This window comes from Cornus florida, unplaced genomic scaffold (genome assembly GCF_030987335.1).
Source record: "Cornus florida cultivar Cherokee Brave unplaced genomic scaffold, ASM3098733v1 CherokeeBrave_3.0.0_Hap2_Chr08, whole genome shotgun sequence".
NCBI lineage: Eukaryota > Viridiplantae > Streptophyta > Magnoliopsida > Cornales > Cornaceae > Cornus > Cornus florida.
This window is the reverse complement of record NW_026775578.1, coordinates 22141990-22163446: the sequence shown is the minus strand read 5'-3', so window position 1 is coordinate 22163446 and position 21457 is coordinate 22141990. Positions and strand designations below refer to the sequence as shown.

Below are 21457 nucleotides of genomic sequence, written 5' to 3'. Positions count from 1 at the left end.
GAGTTTAAATTCCTTTGGTGTCACCCACACGAAATTATATAATACATGAAAAAAGGTTATATGTGTCCGATGATAAATTATAAATATTCTCTACTAGCTTGAGAGAATAAATAATAGAAGTTGATAGTGCTAAATTGATCTAAACATAATGAAATTTTTTTCATAATTACGTCTCATTCCCATCTAATCACAAGAATCACAACCCACAGGAAAAAACCAAAATCAAGAAGTTTATGATAACATATAGTTTTGACTAAGGATATAAACTTAAATAGAGTGAAAGTAAAATTTCTATAACCAACCTAATAAGTAATTAGGGAAAGAGTAATGCTCTTACTCTTTAAGAGTACACTCTCATGAGAAGAATCATAAGCACTCCTTACAGAAACTGCTTAGCGGAGTTTGAGTTTATTGGGATTCCATCTGATCTAAACACAAAGTAAGTAGACTATATAATAACATCAATCCATTGAATTTTGATGTTTAAGTTACACTCTGTTGTTAGAAAAGTGAAGTTTTGGTACTACAATGGAAAAAAGAGCCAGAGATTGCTACTAGCAATGAGAACAGCAAAAATAAGGGCTTCATCCATTTTGGCAACCTCACATAGACTTTAAGCTGCATTTGTTCGAAAAGCCATTTTGATTATGATGAAGAAATTTGATTGTTGAAGAAGCCTAGGACGTTGGTAGGAAACATCATCAATCTTCATCTTCTCAATCAATGGTTTTCAACATCCGACATGAATTTCGCTGCCAGATTTCTCTCAACTTGACTAGGGAGTTACCATCATGGCACAGTTATGATCTAAATTCATTCGCTAATTCACACCATCCTCATAGCAAACTATGGATGCAAGAGTTTCATCCACCGATGGTACCAGAAGAACAGCAAATCAATCGTGGAGTCTGCATCACCATCATCAGTGGACTTAGAGAAGCAGTAGCAATAGAGAGTTGTGCGAGAATGCATATGATCATATATTTCTGCTATAAAAGCTGCCATGGATGCCAGCAAAATGGCACCAGTGTTTCAACTGGGGACACTTCAAATCATGTTGCCAGATACCAAAAGCAGGCGGCATGGGAGCTTTGATTACCCACGAAGAATGGTGCGGATAACTGCAGGATAATTGCCAAGCCAGGCGCTATCTCATTTGTGGTGACCTTACTTTGTTCCTGACCCAAGAATCCACGAAAAATGCAGTCCACTTCCCTACGTAACCTTTTCATATTCAACAAGAAGAATCTGACATTGGCCGCCAGCACAATTGACAATATAACAATCTTCAGCATGTCTATGATAGATAACTACAAGGCGATCATTGGTGTCCTTCCCATAGTCATTTTGGCCTAGGCAGGGCTACTGGTGGAAGACACTGAACTAGGAAAAGAGTTCACCTCTGCATTTTCAGCCTGTGGTTTATACTGTTAAATATGGAAGTGTTGCTGTAGGGGGTTCCTTTGCTCATGGGCCTGTTATAAAATGATAAGCAGTAACCATAGCAGTGTCTGCTCTACTTTTGGGTGGACCTCGTGTGATTCAGATTGCTGTAGGGGCTGTACAAAGATGGAGAGGAGGTTGAGAGACGATGGTTGATAAATCCATGTAGTTCTTCCTCTCTCCAAAGCTGGCTGCTAATAGGTCCCTGAAAGCTCAAAGAAAGGATGATACTCTGCTTAGATTACTCCACAGATGCAGGCCTCTCAATTTTTTTGTTCCTGTTGGATAACAGAGACAGTAAGTAGCTGCAAAGTGGAATGTATAATTTGTGTAAATTAAACAATTGGTTACCGTGTTCAATCGACACTGCACTTGGATTTCCATGCCTTCCATCTTGGTTTGACAGGGTTTCTTGTAACTCAGCAAAACAATCTCCTTTTTTAAGCAGCTTGATCAGACTGATTAAGAAATTTTCTAGACACCCAATTGCGCTTCAAACCTCGGTATATCCTTCCGCTAACAGTATTTGCCAGAAAGCCAACAAGAGCAAAATGTGGTATATGCTTCCACCAACAGTATTTGCAAGAAAGCCAACAAGGCAATGACGGAATGATGATGAGCAAAATGTGGTATATTCTTCTCAACAGCTATAGACTCCAAATGTCAGTGCAGCCTATTCACGATCCCAAGCAAACAAACAAACAAGAAATAATAAATAGCAGCAAATATACCTGGACTCTTCTAAAACGGAATGATGATCCAGGAAATAATTCCAGCAACATCCATGTTCCAATTTAACATAACAAGTGATCTCTGGACTGCATGAATTTCACCCTGAAAGTGGAATAGTGTTAAATCCAGCCACACTAACAAATGACTTGGTACAAAAAAAACAACAAAATGACAACCAATAAGCAATAAATCTTGCAACTGTAAGTTTTCTGAGGTACTCTTTTGCGATTGTAATGAAAAGCAAATAAACGCATCATCTACACGAAGTACTGCAATTTAAAGGAAAATTTAAATATATTTCTTTCATTACTTTAGCTTTGACACTGTTTACAGGATTTACAGTAAAGTTACAAAGCGCCGACGATACCAATTCGGTCTTACTAGGCTCTCTCATTGAACATAATTTACAAAAAAGATCAGATGGTCAAAGAGGTTCAACTTCCGTTTAACCAAAGCAAAAATAGACCAGGCTGAACTTGAGCTCCGAACCCATTTGAGAACCACGATCATATAAATGTGAAATTAGGGATCTCATTTCTCTTTTACTACTCCACCAGTTCCAGTTGAATGTGTGTGCCCTTTATTTTGTAGTTCCAGAGCCAGCTTCCACTGTCCATCAATTTCTTTTCAATAGGGTTTAACTGGATGACTAAACCTGAAGTGAAAATGTAAACCCAAAAATAAGTGAACCTATTTTATGCTTCCAACAGAAACTTCTGCAGTGAATTATTATGATATTATATAAAACTAACAATATAAAACAAAATATGAATGAGATAGAGAAGAGACATAAATGGCAGAATTTTTTTATTGGTGAGACAATAAAAATTAGTTGCTTCAGAAACAAAATAATTACTACACTACATACACAACAAGAAAAGAAGCAACACAATATAACCATGAAGAATCTTTTGCAACCCAATCCCAACAAGACACCGATAGGATAATTGCTTTAGTCAAAACAGAATAGAGAACAGGAATTTCAGTGGCAGAAAATTTTCCGACAAAGAAAAAACGATCAATATTTAAATTTGTTAACTACCATCTACTCCAAAAGCTTAAGCTATTAGAGAGGGTGTAACTTTAATATTTATATCCTTCAACATGCCCCCTCACGTGTACCCTTCTTTTGGTCCAACACGTGTTTTTCAATTTTTTAATTAGGGTGACGATAAGATTTGAACTTGAGACCTTTGGCTCTGATACCATGTTAACAACCATCTACTCCAAAAGCTTAAGCTGTTGGAGAGGGTGCAACTTTAATATTTATATCCTTCAACAAAATTCATAAAAGCTAATAGCCCAGTAGACATCAACAGCCATGTAAGGTCAATAAACAAAAGCTGTGTGCCTTGGTCCTGGACATAAGAAACTGTACAATCTTTATTTATTTATTTATTAGTATTATGATGATTAGTATAAGAAACTGTACAAGTTGCAAAAAGGAACCACATTTCACATCACAGTTTTAGAAGAAAGCCATAGTGAATAGAGTTGAAAATACTACCATACCAAATATGCAATTTAACTCAGCAAAGTGGAAATGGTTTAATTCATGCATATCCACAGTTAGATTCTCGAGGCTTGTGAATTGCCAGCAAACTCTTTTTCAAGCTTTAAGGATTTGAGGCAGGGGGGTCCACTTCTCCATTTGTTTATTGTTGTGAGGTACACAAAAGGGCTTCAGAGCAGGACCTGATTAGTGGTGATCCAGTCTGAGTCTTGCAAATCTTTGCAGCCGATGATACAGTGATCTTTTGTGGAACTGAGGAACAGTTGACATGTCTTGATGTAATTTTTTGTGCTTTGAAGTCGAACAGTGTCTGGAAGTGAACTGAGGTATAGCTGAGCTGATTGAAGTTGGAGAGCTGGCGACTTGGAGTAGTCCAACTGAGTTCGGATGTAAAGTTGGTCCATTTCCCAATCAGTACTACTCCTGGGCCAGCCTTTAAGGCAACCTTGGTTTGGGATGTTGTAGGTTGAGAGATTTGAGAAGATGTTGGAGGGTTAAAAGAGGCAACATCAATCAAAAGGCAGCAACTTGCCTCTTTTAAAAAGTACTCTCTCTATCCTTCTGACATATTCAAGGCAATGGCCATGGGGACTATGGTGAGGTTCTGGAAATATGTACTATGGTGATTTTCATCATAGTTATCTTCCCTGACCTTTACAGTAGCACCTTTAATAAGGAAACTTTTACTGCAAATGATACCAATCATTCTGAGAAGTGTTCTGCAGACACCAATGTTCTATAGAGCAATGTAGGATAGGGAGTTGGAATTTAGCTGATAAGTTTTTTCAGCTGCTTTATAGTGCTTCCATTTGTGTTGTTAGGGAGGATTCTTTCAGATGGAAGGCTGCAGGCTATGGCAAATTTGGACTGAAATCTAACTGTAAGGCATTGTGTAGGGAAAGCTTGGCAGGGTTTCCATGGAAGAGCATTTAGCGAGTTAACCGCACATCCAGAAGGTAGACAGCATATGTGATGTTTCCAATTTTCGGCATTTTCATTTTTCCGGAATTTTTGTTGTTGCAAGGGTATTTTCTTCTTTTGCCGTTTTTCGTACCGGACACTGTGGAGTGTGCCGGTTGTGTCCGAGAGTTGATTGGGGCATTTCATTGAGTTCAGGACTCTTTGAAATGCAAGGGTGATCATTTTTACATTTTTCAGCTTTTCGGGCCGGACGGTCCCATGTGGGACCCACTACAGGAATAGTCGAGTACAGGGGCTTTAGTTGGATTCATTTGCATCATATTTATTTTATTTTATGTGTTTTAAGTAATTGTGAATTAAATGTGTGTATATGTATGTATGTGGTGTAAAATGAAAACAAAAGAAAAGGAAAAATAAAAAGGAAAAGTGGTGGGACCCACTATCATTCTTAAGTGGTCATGAGACCACATTTTGGTCTCATTTCTCTCATTCCTCCCTCTCACTCCCATAAGTCTCTCTCTCTCCCATTCTAGACTCTTCTTTTTCTTGGTTTCAAGATTTAATTCTTGATTTCTTTCTCAATATTTGGTAATTTTGAGTGCCGTTTGCGGCAAATTGAAGCTCACGTCAAGATCTATAAGTTGATCGGAGCAATTTCGTGTTCGGTGCACTCTAGAAGATTTGGGATCTAGGAAACAAATTGGGGCTTTTGGCTTGGATTGAGGTAGGGGTCTCTAACTTACATTTTCTTGTTCCTTAGTGAGTTAATTTCTTGCAAATATTGTTAATTTGTCTAATTGATGATAATTACCCTAGAATGATTTTGTTGTAATGTATAAAGTTCATAATTTTATATAGATGTGTTGATTTTCTATGTCTATTGTGTTGTAAATTGTGTCAGAAACTTTGAAATTTTGGTAAAGAATGCTTGATTGTGATTTATGAAAATCTCTCATTTTCATAGTATTGAAGGCATGAGACATACATGCATGTCATTGGGCATGGAGGAAGGGAAATGTTTTGAAATGAATGAAAAGGGAGTTTTTGGAAGAAAAATATTTGAGAAACAGATTTTTGTGAAAACCCGAATGCCAAGGGGTTACCGAGAGTCCGTGGCGTTAGTGTAGCCCAGAGGAAACTAGGGAGATCGCCCTAGTGTGGTTGAGCTATCTGGGCCCCAAATGACGCCGCGAGGTTACCAAGGGTCAGGGACAGTAGCCAATCCTTCTCTCGTGTTGCCAAGGGGGTACCGAGGGACGGGTTACATTAACGGTTTGAAAAGTGAAGAATGGAAGTGATTTGAAACATGGGGAGCGACATACATAACATCACACATCACGGAATGGCATTGTCTATTTTGAGTTGGAGCTAGATGTTGTATTTTCTCCCGGTAAGGCATGATCCCTAATTCTCTATCCCTATTCATTGTTTGGATTCACGAGGCCACAAGAGGTGTGTCTTAGGCACCACCTACTGAACAAATTGCTCACCCCATTATTTAACATTTTTCAGGGGCGGGGAAAGAAGTAGTGGACGCCGACCCTTCACAAGCATGACGAAGACTAGGGACCTATTTTGTTATCTTTCGTATTTAGCCCACTTTTTTTGTAAAGTTGTAATCTATGAGATGTAATTGTTCTGTAAAGTGACTATAATCTTTTGACACACACACTTGATGTATATTTGAAAATATGGAAACTTATGGAAGTGGATGGGCAATAGAGTTATGTTTTGAATTCCAGTAGATGTTTTCCAATTATTTTATGTCATGAATTGCTGCCATGAATTCGGGAATTGGTTGCAAGACAGGTCCATGGAGAGTTGGGATTTTATTGAGCCCAGACAGGGACCCTTCCAGTGAGTTTTGAGGTCTGAGGCCTTGTTTCGGCGGGCTGATCCTCACCATCAGCCGACCGAAACCCTAGGTTCGGCCTACCGAAACCCTATCTTCGGCCGACCGACCGACGCTTGTACAGTGAAAGTCTCGTGAGCATTCATTTTTCCCCATCGTTTCAGCCGACCGACACTGTAGGTCAGCCGGCTGATCCTACTTTGCCAGCCGGCCGATGGAGGGCTATCAACCGGCTGATCATTGTCTTTTGACCTGTGGCAGCTGATCCTTTCTGCAGAGTTGTATTTGGGGATGTTTTGGAACCCTGGATGGACTCGTATGATAGGTCATGACTTCGAAAAGTAGTGGTATGACTTAGTTGACCTCGGGTCAGGGCAAAGACCCGGTTAATGGTCCGGACCCAAGGGTTCGGGTCGTTACAGCATAATATAGAGGCTCACAGTCAATTACTAATTTTTATGTTTTGTAGATAGGGATCAATGCGAGTCTGTGAGACCAATTCTTCTACTTAATGTAACACGAGATAATAGAGCAGAAGGGACAAAAAGAAAAAGAGAATAAACATTTAATGCCAAATCACGTACCCCATGAAAATAATTGGTATTGACTGATGAATAGTCAACTATACTTGGAAATCTTATTACTAAAGTCAGCAGATACAGAAACCACTTATGCTACAAATGTTAAGCTAACTAAACTTTAGAAACCTGAATTTCCGGATGTAATCTTCATCTTGTGGCCATTTGGGACTTCAAAGACATGATTACCCTGCAGGGGGGGGGGGGGGGGGGGGGGGGATAAGGAGCAGAATTTGAGTATATTATGTCATTAAATAGATGCATAACAAGTTACAATTTCCATTTATAAACTGAGTATTAGGAAAATGGTCAACATATTGTAACTTGCCCGCCCTTGAGTCAATTAATTGACAAAAACAATTAGCTCCTGTTTGGATGATTGCAAATTTGTCACTATCTACCATATGCTAGGTTCTGAATCATTTGCCTTTATTTTTGGACAGTAAAATAGGAGAAGTTATTGGGTACCCAGGCGAGGGGTAGTGGTTACTGAATACACCTAATCAAAGCAATCCCTTTCCTATTATCAAGCAAAATGGGTGTTTTGATTGGCCGGGGGTATTCAGCAACCGCTAGCCGTCTAGTGCTTATGTAAAGTTATCTCATTCAATCTGACCTGAAGGATAACATCTGTTGCTTCAAATTCAGCATTTCCAAGAAGTATGACCTTTAATGCCTCAAACCGTTGCACCTCATGCTTCCAATATAAATTTTTTCCCGAAGTCCAGTCAATTCCTTCATTCACAACTTTGACATTCTGTAACTTACATCTTCCACACCTACATGAATGGAATCAATTTCAACTTATATATTCAACTGCTATTACTCTTTAAAAGTCTAGAGAAGAAAATGGAGCATGATATTACCTGTGCCCATACTGTAATATGGGTTCACCATTTTCATCAACCCTGGTTGAGCCCATGGAGTTTTCAGCTACAATGATCAAACTCCCATCAAGCTGTAAATGAGAAACCAGATTAGCTTAGAATAATAATTTACATGGCTTCATTTATTATATATCTAAATTATTTCAACCTGAACATCCCTCCACAACAATTCTGCCACTTCTAATTGTAATTCAGAACCTTCAGAAATGGAACCTCCACGAAACTAGGACAGTGAAAAAAGATATAGTTAGATTTCTTTGCTCAACTATTCAGCTCTTCAATCTTTGAATGATACTACAACATTAAGCAAGAGGAAGAATTATAAAAAGCCGCTCATCTAAGAAGCAGGGTAACGGCCATGGAACATGGACATGACACAACACGGATGCATTGATATGTTATATCCTAAGAAAATAAGACAAGGACACAGCAAGACACAGTAATAAATTATATATCTTTCTATTTAAGAATTATGCATATACAACAAATAATTTTTTTATTACTATAATACGAAATTTGTAACTTATAAATCGTATAATCAATGATCATTCCAATCACATAGAGAAACAGATAACGACGACATGGCATATTAATAAGTGTGTGATTGTGTATCAATTTATGCACATAAATGTGTACTTATTACACATAATTGATGACTCATCTCATACACCTATGCCCACTTCTTCAATAAAACCATCCTTCTTTTGTATATTTAAATATCGTCAACCTTTACATAAATTTGATTTTTCTTACAATTATACTTTATTTTCAATGCAAAAAGAAAGTTTTATTCAATATTTTAAGTTCATTGGTCAACTGTCCAGGAAGTGTCATTTTCTGACACACGACTGACATGGAAACAGGTCCTAATAAATGTCTATGCTTTTTGGCCGCTCATTCATTAAAAAAACTGGAAAAGTATAAAATTAATCATTTTAAATCACTTGAAATCTCCAATGCCCTCAAGAAATTTCACAATGACAACAAACTTTAACTGACACCTAACAAAAATTTCTAGTTTAATTAGGATAACCATTCTCTAAATGTTCTCAATTTACACCAAGAACTTCTACTTTTCAAACTTCGGACATAGTGGTGAGTGATGTAATGACTGACTATAACTACAGGGGAGTGGTCGTGGTGTTTGGGGTGTTGGGGGGTGGGGGAGGTGTTTGAAGAAAGAAGAAAACAAAATAAAGAACGAAACGAAACAGAGGAACTAACGGAAAGATAAAAGAAGTTTTGCCCAGCCACACCATATATATACACAGGCAGAGTATTGTGAGCTTACTTTTTGTCTAGTTACTTCCCAAAGTGGTCCAAGAGCAGGATGAAGAAGGATGAGAAATGGGGGTCCAGAATCAACATACGTGTCGTTTCCTTCAATCTTCCAAATACGAAGGGAAGAATACTTTAGCTTAACAATGCTTCAGAAGAAAATTTACAAGCAAATATAGAGCTTGAACATGTAATAAATTAAATTAATTTACTGATAGGTAAAATTTGTAACAACATTCATCTCAAATCATTGGAAGAAAGTTCAGCGTTACCGTCGTGGGAGATATGCAAGGACATACCTCGGGAATTTTTATATCACAATGGGAAAGAATATCATAGGCATTGCGCATAGTATCCAACAGTGCGCCATCCGGAGTCTGCACAGATACAATTGCAAAAAATAAAAAATCATCAGGCTAATTAAGTATGAATTATCAGTTATAAGGTTCCATTCTAAACTCCATTTGAAACAAATCGTGTAACTTTTAAAACCAGAAAAAAAAGATATAATCAACAACGGTTTTTATATATTTATCTTGGAATGCATTAAGGTGCCCCAACGTAAAAACACCTTACAGAATTTTATAAGATCGTTACGAAGTTCTCACACCAAGGAAGTCTGATCCTAGGAATTTGAACCTTATGAATCATCCAAAAATATTATCTACAATTTCTTTCCCTTTTCAAATGCAACTTCTATAACATAGCTCATATAGACGAATTATCGATCCAATAACATTGATCTTTAAAGTTCAGAATATTTTTTATTTCAAATAATTTCCATGCAAAGTATAAACAGGAAAGGATGAATAAGAAGAGAGTTTCTAACTTGCTAATTTTAGAATTCAGAATTAGAATAGAAGTATTACATGTTTTGATCTTACAATGCAGATGGTAGATATCTAGTGCCCTAGAATTTAGTGGTTAACATAATATTGCAGTGACAATTCAACCCAATCACAAATAACAGTTGCAGAGACAGAGGATGTAGATAACAGACCAATTAAATGAAACTAAAGATCAGGGTAGTTTCGCCAAGATAAGTGTATAGATTAAGAAAATATTCCAAGGCAGCGAGTTGTTTGCTATTATTTATCTAATCATAGGTTTAGAGTATAGGTGAAGAATGAATTAACGAAAGTACGACATCACAGTACCACTTGCAGGCACAATCAGAGTTTAAACAAAAAGGCCGGTGCATAAAATAACGGAAGCCTAGTAACTTCAGTGATGAAGCAAGTTCACCTCTTAATATTACCAATGAGGGCAAACTGCTTATCATGAAAGACTAAGGGCATGACTAATTCACTGAGAATAACAAATACGATGGAAGTAATAGACAGGATAAATATAGCCTTTTGCAATTGATCACATCAATCTTATAACTTCTAATTTTCAAATGATAAAAACTTTTATGCTCATCAGTATGACAAAATGGATTACATGGTAGACCTCCACCGTTTTAAAGATAATTAAGACTGCTACGAAGCTTCTTATTGCAAAAATACAGAGAGCCAAGGAATAACAAGCTCTAAGAAAAGTGTAGACATAAATTGAGTGTTGTAAACCCGGACAACACCTTGAGAGGTTATCAAAAAGAACGAGCTGACTCATAATTCAATAGTTCAGACATGTGTAGTGCAGAATGCAAACACACAGTTACACTGATTAAGTTAATACGATTAAAGGAATGAGAGTGGTAGAACAAGACTGAAAAGGACATAAATAGAAATAGTAAGAAAAGATATAGAGATTCAACTCTTGTTTTGAGGATCTGACTTTAGACAAGGTAGAATCTCAAAGCAGAATCTCAGTTGTTTCCCTAATGAACAAAGACACTTTCTAAATTATTATAGAGTAGAACCTGGTGTAAAGACTTGTCAGCATGTCTTCTTTTCTTTTTAGCAGATGATGTAACCTTCCTTCGTTCATTATACACAATAAAGGTATCCAGCATATCTGTTAGTATGTAGCCAAGATAACTTCCATCAAGACAATAACACATGAATAAGAAACACATATATGGTACAACTAACAAACCTTAATAAACTGAAAGTAAACACTAGCATACCTTCTAGACCTTTATAATATCGAGATGCATACGTACTGAAAAAATTATCAGCAATATTTTGCATTGTGCATTCCAGCCGACCACCAGAGACACTAACACAAGAAAAAGTTATTAGCTTTCAGCAAAGATGCCATGATAAGTAATAGCAAATATCATAAAACTAACCTCACTAAAAGAGGAGAAGATTTCAAGAAGAAGTTATTAATGGAAAATTGATGGAAAACCAAGCAGAAAAGACCTAGTAAACACAAAAATACTGACACAAAATTTTGGTACCTTATGTCTAGCTCATCAACCAATAGTCAAGATTGCCAAAATCTCAATCCACTTTCAGTATTGTAGAAGCAATAGTAAATTTGTATGCAACTTCTTCAGAGAATATCCATAAAGCAAGAACTCATATAGTATAGAAAACAAATGAGAGTTGACTCATTTAGCAATACCAAGATAATAGTTCTATGTTAATTCTCAAATGAAATGGCTCTACATTTTCTTAATTGGGAACATGAATTTCAAATAATTTCATACTGTCTAGTAAATTTTAAAAATAATTTATTTATTACTTTTGTACTTTTAAATTGTAAGAAATACCGTTTTTCTAGTAAAAAATGCAACTTTCTATATCAAATCTTACATGCAATCTAGTACCAACTAGAAAAAAAATCTTCCATGCAATTTTCTATTTTTTGTAAATGTGATTGGATTACTTGATCAAATTTTAATTTGAAAAACAAGAAAATATCGTGTCATTGGATTCAATGATTTTATGTCAGCACAGGAGTTCATTTATATGTTAAATGACTATTAATGACTCAATAGGAGGGTTTACTCAACCTTTAACCTGCATCCGGAATTTCTATGGGATAAACTAAAACCTATGAAGCATGGACATTGATAAGGGACTGGGGACATGGACATGAAGCGACAAACCTTAAAGAAGTAAAACACAAATATGAGGACATGGGAACAATTTCAAATACTTTTATATACATAATTCCAGTACACATCAAAATATAAATATATATATATATATTTGATAGGTAGATATGACAAAAAAAATACTCCAGTTCTTGTAACATTTCATCGGACGCAATGTGAATTTCTCAAATGATTGAATTACAATAACCAATAATCATCCATGTTGCAAAGACGAAGACAGAGTAAGGACACGATATACATGTGCATGCGAACAGGGACGGATCTACTGTGGGCTCTGCCCCCACTGAAATTTTTTGTTTTTGCATTTTATACCACTGATTTTTTTTTTTTTCTATATAAGTTTGCCCCCCCTCACATAATTTTCTATATCCGTCACTGTATACGAGTATGTTACGTGTGTACATATGATATATTACATATGTACACATGTAAATAAGCAACATCTTACATATGTTACTTATTGGTAATTGATTAACACAATAATAAATAATCACCATGTTGCATAGACAAAGGCATAGTAAGGACACGATATACATGTGCATGCGTGTATGTTACATTTATATGTGTACATAAACACATGATTTTGGTAATTCCCCACCTCTGATGTCCATTTCTTTGATAAAACATTCCTATGTGACTCTGACATAGTTTTGTCCCAAAAGAATAAATAAATAAAAATAAAAAACAAGGAGGTCGAACTTCTTAAGAAGTTTTGTATCATCCTTTAATTTGATTTTCGTTTACAATCATGCTTTTTCCTTACTAAAAGAAAGCCACTTATTAAACATTATGTTCTCACACATTAAACATTATGTTTTTAAAACTCCGTTTGTTTTGAGGTGAAATATTTTCCAGAAATTTTTTTCTATTTTCCGGTGTTTGCTTGTACATAACTTTGAGCATATTTTTTACCCACAAAACTTTTTTACAGTCTTTTAAATTAATATATCTTACACACCAAAACTCAGTAAGTCATTTTCCTCGACTCTCTCCCTCTCTCCTTTGCTCTCCCTACCCTCAGTACACCCCCACCTCCACATTTAAACTCCAACGGGTTCTCTGGCTACAGCCCTACTGGAAATTGATAAGATCAACGGAATTGGACACCACTGTCTATCTTAGGTGGAGAACTACCTAGAACTCTTCGATGAGGGACTCATAAAACATGTAAATATCACTTATGATGATGGGGTGCTTACGATTTCAAAGTAAATGATGGAGGTTTCAATGGAATTTCATCGAAGTTGATGAAAGGGTGGAAGAAATACATTGGATTGTGTGGTGAGGCTTTCTACTGGTGGTGGTAGTGTTGGGGCATTGGGGCTAGGGATGGCAATGGGGCGGGACAAGGCGGGGCGGGGATCTCATTCTTCATTCCCATCCCTGGTAATTTTTTTCATCCCCATCCCCGTTTAAAATTTCACTTCAATCCCCATACCCGCCCCCGCCCTCCATTCCCCATCTTTGCCCCGCAATCCCCATCTCCGTTTAATATACACTATAATTTTTTAAACAAATAATTTTTCTTATTTTCAGAAGTATGTTTATATATACTTAATATAATTTAGTAATATATCATAATATATAAGGGTATTTTAGTAAATGTACATCCTAAACGGGGTGGGGCAGGGCGGGGCGGGTTTACCCTATCCCCGTCCCCTCCCCGCCTGGTTTTAAAAAATTACCCTTTGCCATCCCTAATCAGGGCAAAAGAGATTGGGACCACGAAGCGGTTCTCTGTATGACCAAGGATGAGGCTGGAATTGTAGAAGATGCATGACAGGGAATGGAAGAGAAATTAGAAGAGTAGAAATGGGATGAGCTGAGGAAGAAGAGGAGTTTGTTTGGGTGGGAGATTATGAATAGCAGAAGGAAGACGATATCGACAAAAGTGTCCCAAAGCTCATTAATGCTTAATTCTCCTACTTAAGTAGTTAGGGACAATAAAGTCATTTTCTTTAAAAATCAAGTGCATTTGTTCAAAATTGGAGTGCGGATATCGCCTCCCTTGCAAAAACGTTACAATAATCAGAAGATGTTTTAGCCTTCAGTTTTAAATTTTTGGTTGGAGTTTATATTTTGTGGAAAATTTCTTTTTAGAATTTCAACCAAACACAGGAAACCAAGAAAAAAAATTTACATGTAAAAAATTTTGGAAAATATTTTACAACAAAAACATAAAATGTGGAATCAAATGAGCCTAGGTGTCAAAAAGCGCCGATCACATGTCCAGAAAATAATTTATTTTTAAATTTGTGTGCAAATTGTCAAGGACGTGTCCAGGAATGTTCAAGAAGTGTCGGTGTTAGACAAGTCTCCGATATGGAAACAACTCCTACATAGAAGTGTCCATGCTTCCTAGATGAAGACATTACATTCTCAGAGTTCTCAAGAATTTTAAATTTTTTTCCCCTGAATTTGACATCTTTGCATTTCATGAAATCTTCCGAGTCTCCTTTTCATTTAAATTCTACAATGGATTTGGAACACTTCGAAGCTATCAGATACAGTCTTACAGACTCCCAATCTTGACATTCTGACTTAGACTAAAGGTATTGATGTAAACTTATACTACCTCACTACCTGGAAATACAAATGCCAAAGGGAGGTATGCAGATTGCACTTGGCAATAACCAAAACAGAAAAAGGTGAATATAATTATATATCAAGGATCTACTAATCACAATCACATATAAAAGCATATCCGATAAATCAATATTAATAATAGTACACCCTTCATTTTCCTTAAAAGCAAGATGAAAAATAAAAAGCAGCATATAGACCCACTAGTTTATTTATTTATTTATTTTTTTTTGCCGGTTAGGTAAGTACTCATAAACACACTCACATTTGCCCACAATGGGACTCGAACCCCTCACCTCCCCTTTGAGGGAGGAGAGGTTATACCAATTGGGCTAATGGCCAAGTGGTATATAGAACCACTAGTTGATACCAAGTTGGTATTATAAAAAAGAAACACTATTTAATATGGTTTTAAAGATACTTTTTCAAATTTTGACTCTCAAAATTGTTGGCCATTCTCAGGTTTCTCAAAATATGCTCTTCTGGAATAAAACAAACACACCTTTTAAGCACAATAATCATCATTGCTTCAGTTCAAAAGCATTTATGTATAGCAGGACACTGAGAATTAAACACATGATAGACACCTTCAATTGTTCCTTCATGCATCTTCCATAAACTGCTAGTAAATCATGAATTATCGACACGCACATAAATATATATAACATGCATGCAGAATATGCAAAACTATTTTGACAGCTGATAAGAATGTATTCCCTCCAAACGTTTGAACCTAGGATGTATTGCCTGACATGCATCTAGATGATACTAACGAGAAGATCACATCAACAGGTTAGATATATAAACTTGAAGAAAGTAAGTAACAAAAGTTTTTAACATACCAATGCTGGATTCCAAATTGGTCCACATATGTAATTGGCTTTTTTATGTTAAGCACCATGCCTGGTAAACTGGTTTCATCATTACTTGATCCAACAAGCTCTGCAGAAGGTAAATCCACATATAGAATGTTTGTATTGGCAGGGAACTCTGCCTGCAAACTTAACATGATGAACAAGATTCACGTTGGAGACTATTATATAATTTTCTGGTATGCAAAAATTAGGAAGGAGACATTACAGATGACTCAATCTACTAAAGAACTTCATATGCAAAAGATATGACAACCAATTGTTAACTCATTGATCATATGTAATCAAATACAAACATTTCTTAACTTTACATTGAGTAAATTAACATATATCATACAAGAAACTAGATGAATAAAAAACCAACAAAAACAGAAAATTAAGCACTGAGGTAATGAATTTATTATCCACAAGTCTTCTAACTTCTACGCAACATAATGCAATTGCTGGATCAATCAGATTGTACATCAATTTGATACGCCCCACTAAACTGAAGCCTTCAACCAATCTAAGTTAGGTGCCATATCAATCCATAGATACAAATTAATGCCACAATACCACCAAGCATTAGCTCAAGTGGTATCTAATATATCGTCCACCTTCCAAAGAGGAGGTTAAGGGTTCAAGTCCCAAATGGGACAAATTGGTTTTGTGAGTTTGTCTTGCCTATCCAAAAAGAATAAAAAATAACGCCGAAGAGGTTAGTGTTGGAAATGTGGGGGGAGAGAGTGGAAAAAAAAGATTCTTCAAAGTTTGCATTTGTTGCAGCTTATATAAAGGACATGTTTGTCACACCCTGTTTATGAAGTACAAGATTTGACTAATATTTCACGGTAGGATTTGGCAAGTATTCTTTAGCAGTTTATGCTTATTAATTTTAAGTATTCTCGGTGCTACAAAATGGTGATTTGCACATGTAAAGGGAAAGTGTCGGGAATATTAATGTTGAGTATTGTCACTTTGAGTTTCCACCTATGCTTGTGCTGTTTAATTCCTATCATGTGGTAATAATCAGTCAACCTGAATCTATCAACAAAGGTTAATACTAATAATGTTGTTTCAATCGGGAGATCTATACTGATAATACCAATATACCATAAAGCATGCAAAAAAATTGTTAATCAAACAGATAAATAACATTATAATGCAATAGCCGCAATACAAAGTGTATTGCTGTTTCATTTAAACAATTTAATATATCTATATTGTACGTCAACTTTTTTATTTATTTGATTTACTTTTTATTTAGTGTTATATATATATATTTTAAGATCCCCTTAATCCAAATATTTCATATTCACTAATCACTATATTGGTTTTCAGGAACTGTACCCTAACCCACACAATGTTGATATTTTGAAGGTATCAGTCCAGAACATAGTGCAAATTCCTTGGATATCTAACAATCTGTTACACATAACGACCGGTAGAAGTTCTAAACAGCAAAATGGTTTACATTTGAAAGTAGGAATGAGTCAGTAATTCCATCTGTATTCCTAATGGGATATGTTGAATGCTCTGTGACATTGTCAAAAAGAATCCTCAATAAAAATAAAATAAAAACCACTATCTAAAATAGATATATAAAAGAAACTGTAAGCCATGGGCACATGATTCTACCATCCTTTTGCATTTGCAAGTTTAAGGCATAAAGATTTTTTAGCGTACCTATTAGGAGAAAGAGGTCCATCAATGACTCCAAACTTGTCAAACTCGGTGTATTCAATGCATGAAAAACCATATGCCCACTTCCCATCAGGATTCTTTTTCTCCATTAGAACATTTATTCCTTCTGTAGCCCCCGAGTTACGCTTACATGATGCAAATCCCAGTTTCTGTAAGATTAGCAGTTAGCAATCAATGCAAAAGGTAGTACAATTAGAGTTCAAAAATTAAAATCCCGTCTCTCATAAAAGCAATCATTTCTGTATTAATGTCAAGACAAGTCAAACCCAAACTTGATTGTATATTTTCCATATTATAACTACATTGTTTAAAACATACTATATTTTGCACATAAGTTTAACTAACAAAACTTTTTTTTTCTTCCTTTAAAGTCTCTGAAAAGATGTAAGACTATCTATCAAAAACAGCAGCACATGTATCCGGTGTCAGATATGTTAATAAACTATAAGATTTTTCTACTTCATAATGCAGGTGCACAACCAAAAGCAAATAAATGAAATAGGTCACCGTAGATACAAATATAAGGAATATAAGTAAAAGCTGAGAAGATATAAGCACATAGAAACACATGAAAAACTATGAACATAAGAGCCAATATGCGTCCAAGAGAGCCTTGGCATGTGTCTAAAACATGATTGCTGTGTGGCATCTACTATAGCAAAACATTCATGAAGTGCTTAATCCTTATAATAGGCTCACCACAAGTAGCACTCTTTGACATGTTGACAACTTACGGAGTATACATCTCAGAGATGTTAGACACAGTAAATACTTTACTGATGCTACCTAAAACTGACACCCAAAGAATATTTAGTTTCTGCCAAAATGACACAATGTAATGAACTCGTAAAATGAAGCCAACCTTTCCATGGCGCAAACCAATTCCAGCCAGTGCCAGGAGAGTCAAATCTGCAGCAGCCACAACATTACTGCAAATTCATCAATGTCAACATATACTCCAAAATCAAAATTCATTGCCATATTAATTCTCATGAAGCAAAATAGATAAATATCTTCGAATCACAAATAGTATAGCTAAAGCTAACCTGACTTGTCGAACAGTTGCACCTTTTCTTCCATGATCATAAAACCATTGGAAAATGCCTTTATCATGTGCAAGTTTCCAAATCACTCCATGGCCACCAGGCTTGCGTACAGGTGTGAATTGTCTGGTGACCAGCCATTGGCCATCTTCTGCACTCACAACCGGAACAAGAGGCTGGGAATTCACAAATTAAATTACAAAATGCATAATTTCATTCATATAAGCTAGAAAAGAAGCATTTTAAGGAGGAGCAATAGCATAAGACATCATAATAGTCTTTCATATAAAAAAACCTGCTCAAAAAGTTGGAAACTTGATCGGCCTCTTCTGAACCATTTGTGCCTTTCACAAAGTGATGTGATGTGTTCATGGTTGTTCTTTGCCGAACTTGTCATAATTGCAACAGGAGTGATGCATTGTTTCCCAAATATCTTGAAATGCAAAAACTCTCGAGCCTTCCAATAGTAATAAAATTCCATTATTTTCAGTCTAAAAACATTTATGTAGAATCACCATTCAGCAATGAGCAATGTCAATGATAATTCTTTCTTATTGTCAAGCATTAAATGCACAAACAAAATTTCCAAGCTTGACAAACAGAGATCTTATACCTGAAGATCTCTTATAAGACCTTCCAATAAAGTCCGTCCACAATAAGGAAGCATTGCAGCAGGAAGACATTCACCTGTATCAGGGTCGACCAAACCAAGCCTGTCTGCAGAGCCTCCAAGAGGATAAATCTCGCCTAAATCTGGCAAGCTCTGAAAAAGAATAAGATTTTGTGACTCCAAAATAACATGTGTAACATCCTTTGTGTTGAAATGAAAAAACATACTTTAGAAACTGACCTCGATTCCCCATAAAGCTGCTTGAGAAGCATATTCTGTATCTTTAGAAAGATCAAGTACACTAGGAGGATGAATTTCTAAAAATTGGCTTTCCCTTGATTCATTTATGTGCTGGGACCAATTTATCGCCGGTCCATTATATGTTGATTGAGCAAGAAGCTCTAGTGCCACTATTTGATATCTGCAACCAATACATTGTTTGAGCTAAACACACGCGCGCCTAATTGCAAATAGCTTTGATATTGGAAACAGTTTTGCAACATCTCAATGAAGTAAACAGAAAAGATTAACTTGAGTAAGAAATTAAATAAATGATCCACATCCAAAGGGTTGTCACTTGTCATCACAATTTGTTGGAATTGCACTTCATCCCTTGTTCCGGACTCGAACAAAATGTTCACCCCTATATGTGGTTCTTAGTTAAAAGAATAAATCAGGGATTTAATAATACTCAACAATCTGCCAAAAAAAGGGCATAGTAAGCGATCGCGACAGCACGGAGGGTCGTAAGAAAAGAACAATTTTCCTCTCTTTGGAAATGCAGTCAATATACAAGTATATACAATAATATGATCCTGCTGCTACTTTGTGGGTTTGAATTTACACAAAATTCCAACTTTTTTCTTGCATATGAAGAAGAATAGAACAGCATGGTTAATCTGGGTACTAGTCTATCTTTAGTTCGTAAATTATGTTGAAAGTTTGGAATTAAAACTCAAAATAGATAAACAACATATAATTAAATTAAAAACACAAAAATTATCTGAGAAAGAACACTAACCCAATGATTCCTCCAACACAGTCATAAAACTGTTCCATCTCTCGAAGAGTCTTGAGCAATGTTCTCAATGCCCCAATTTCTTCATTATCAAACCTCAAATCAACGTTCTTTCCGCAACTCTCACCACCACTCGCATCCCACTTTTCAATGATTTCAGCCAAAGCATAAAGCGCACTCTTCAACGAGCTGTTCGCCGACTCAAACTCGTCCGAAACCGGAAACGAATCAAGAACGTGTTCTTGCCCCACAGCAATCACGCATTTAAGCAAAAAAAACTCATGTTCATCCAAATTCAAAGACTTTAAAACCCTAGAAAATCCATTTCTATGTCTATGAAAAAACCCATTCACTCTGGAATCACCATCAATCACTCGGATTTTCTCTTTCAAATTTTTGGAATTGGAAAGATTGGATCGGAGAGCTCGGAGGCGAGCGATTTCTTTGTGGAAATCGAAGTCTGGTGCTGGTGGGGCGTACTCGACGGGGACGGTGGACACGCGTGTTGACGACGACGATAGTGACGGAGATGTTGAAAATGGAGGGAAAAAGAGAGAGTTGAGAGGTTTTGTGGAGTGGAAGAGAGAAGACTTGTGAGAGTTGGAAAGAGAGTGAGAGGTTTTGGAATGAAAGGTGAAGAGAACATTGTTGTTGTGAAATATTGGAGTTGCGCGCGCCATCGGTTAGAGAGAGAATAGAAGAGGAGAGAGAGAGAGGTATGAAAATTGAAGTGAAAAAGAAAGAAAGAAAGAAAGAAAGAAAGACGAAGAAGAAGACGAAGAAGAAGAGAAGAGAGAGAGAGGAGGACAGAGAGAGAGAGAGGAGGAGGAGGATAAGACGAGATTCCGGAAGCATATACCGAGGTTAGAGAGAGAGATTCGAATCAGTCGTCGGACAATGTCTCGTAGTATTTATTGTGGTAAGAAACCTCATCTCAGAGGGCTACGTTTAATTGGTTGGCTCACTTCGCTGTCTATCTTCTCTATTCTCTGCTTGCATGTCTTCTTTTTGCATTTTTTTTTTTAAAAAAAAAAAAAAATCATAACAACAATTTAAATTCATTCATTTACTATTGTAGTGGTCCTAAACTAGAACAGTAATAAAATAAAATAAATGAGAGATATCAAACACAAATTCAATGGCAATCAACAATGGCAATCAATGAGCGTTAGTCTCGATGGCCTTGCTTCAACTTTTCAATATATAAATAAATAAAATGAGATCCTAGAGAGAGTTGAACAAGAAGAAATGAGAACAAATGAATTTTAACTGCAACCATGTTTTTCAAGCACAAATCTTCATTTGATAAATTTTAATTAGTCTCTTGTGGGATTGTGTTGGGTTGGAATATAATTTCCTTTTAGTTATGGTTATTATTTTTTGTTGCATTAAATGTGACTAATATCCAATCCTGGGATGCTTTCTCATGTAGGA

At 36.2% G+C, this 21457-nt stretch overlaps 1 protein-coding gene across 3 annotated transcripts; it reads right to left on the bottom strand.

Annotated features, from left to right (window-relative positions):
• Positions 1–444: 444 nt before the first annotated feature.
• On the bottom strand, positions 445–20950 carry LOC132270766 (UTP--glucose-1-phosphate uridylyltransferase 3, chloroplastic). Of its 3 annotated transcripts, XR_009469571.1 has the most exons (19): positions 20027–20950; positions 19246–19426; positions 19009–19158; positions 18691–18852; positions 18399–18571; positions 18215–18281; positions 17335–17501; positions 15640–15798; positions 11276–11367; positions 11069–11163; positions 9504–9581; positions 9218–9313; positions 8075–8149; positions 7906–7997; positions 7656–7818; positions 7169–7229; positions 2175–2830; positions 1795–2090; positions 445–1721 (listed from the first exon to the last, which is right to left on the bottom strand). XR_009469571.1 is itself a non-coding variant. In XM_059771966.1 (17 exons), exons 1-17 carry the CDS (start codon positions 20701–20703, stop codon positions 2721–2723), a joined length of 2598 nt encoding a protein of 865 aa, XP_059627949.1. In that variant the 5' UTR covers positions 20704–20950; the 3' UTR covers positions 1794–2720. The 3 variants fall into 3 exon arrangements, 1 of the variants encoding a protein (XP_059627949.1); XR_009469570.1 differs by having other exon boundaries at positions 1795–2830; XM_059771966.1 differs by lacking the exon at positions 445–1721 and having other exon boundaries at positions 1794–2830.
• Positions 20951–21457: the final 507 nt, after the last annotated feature.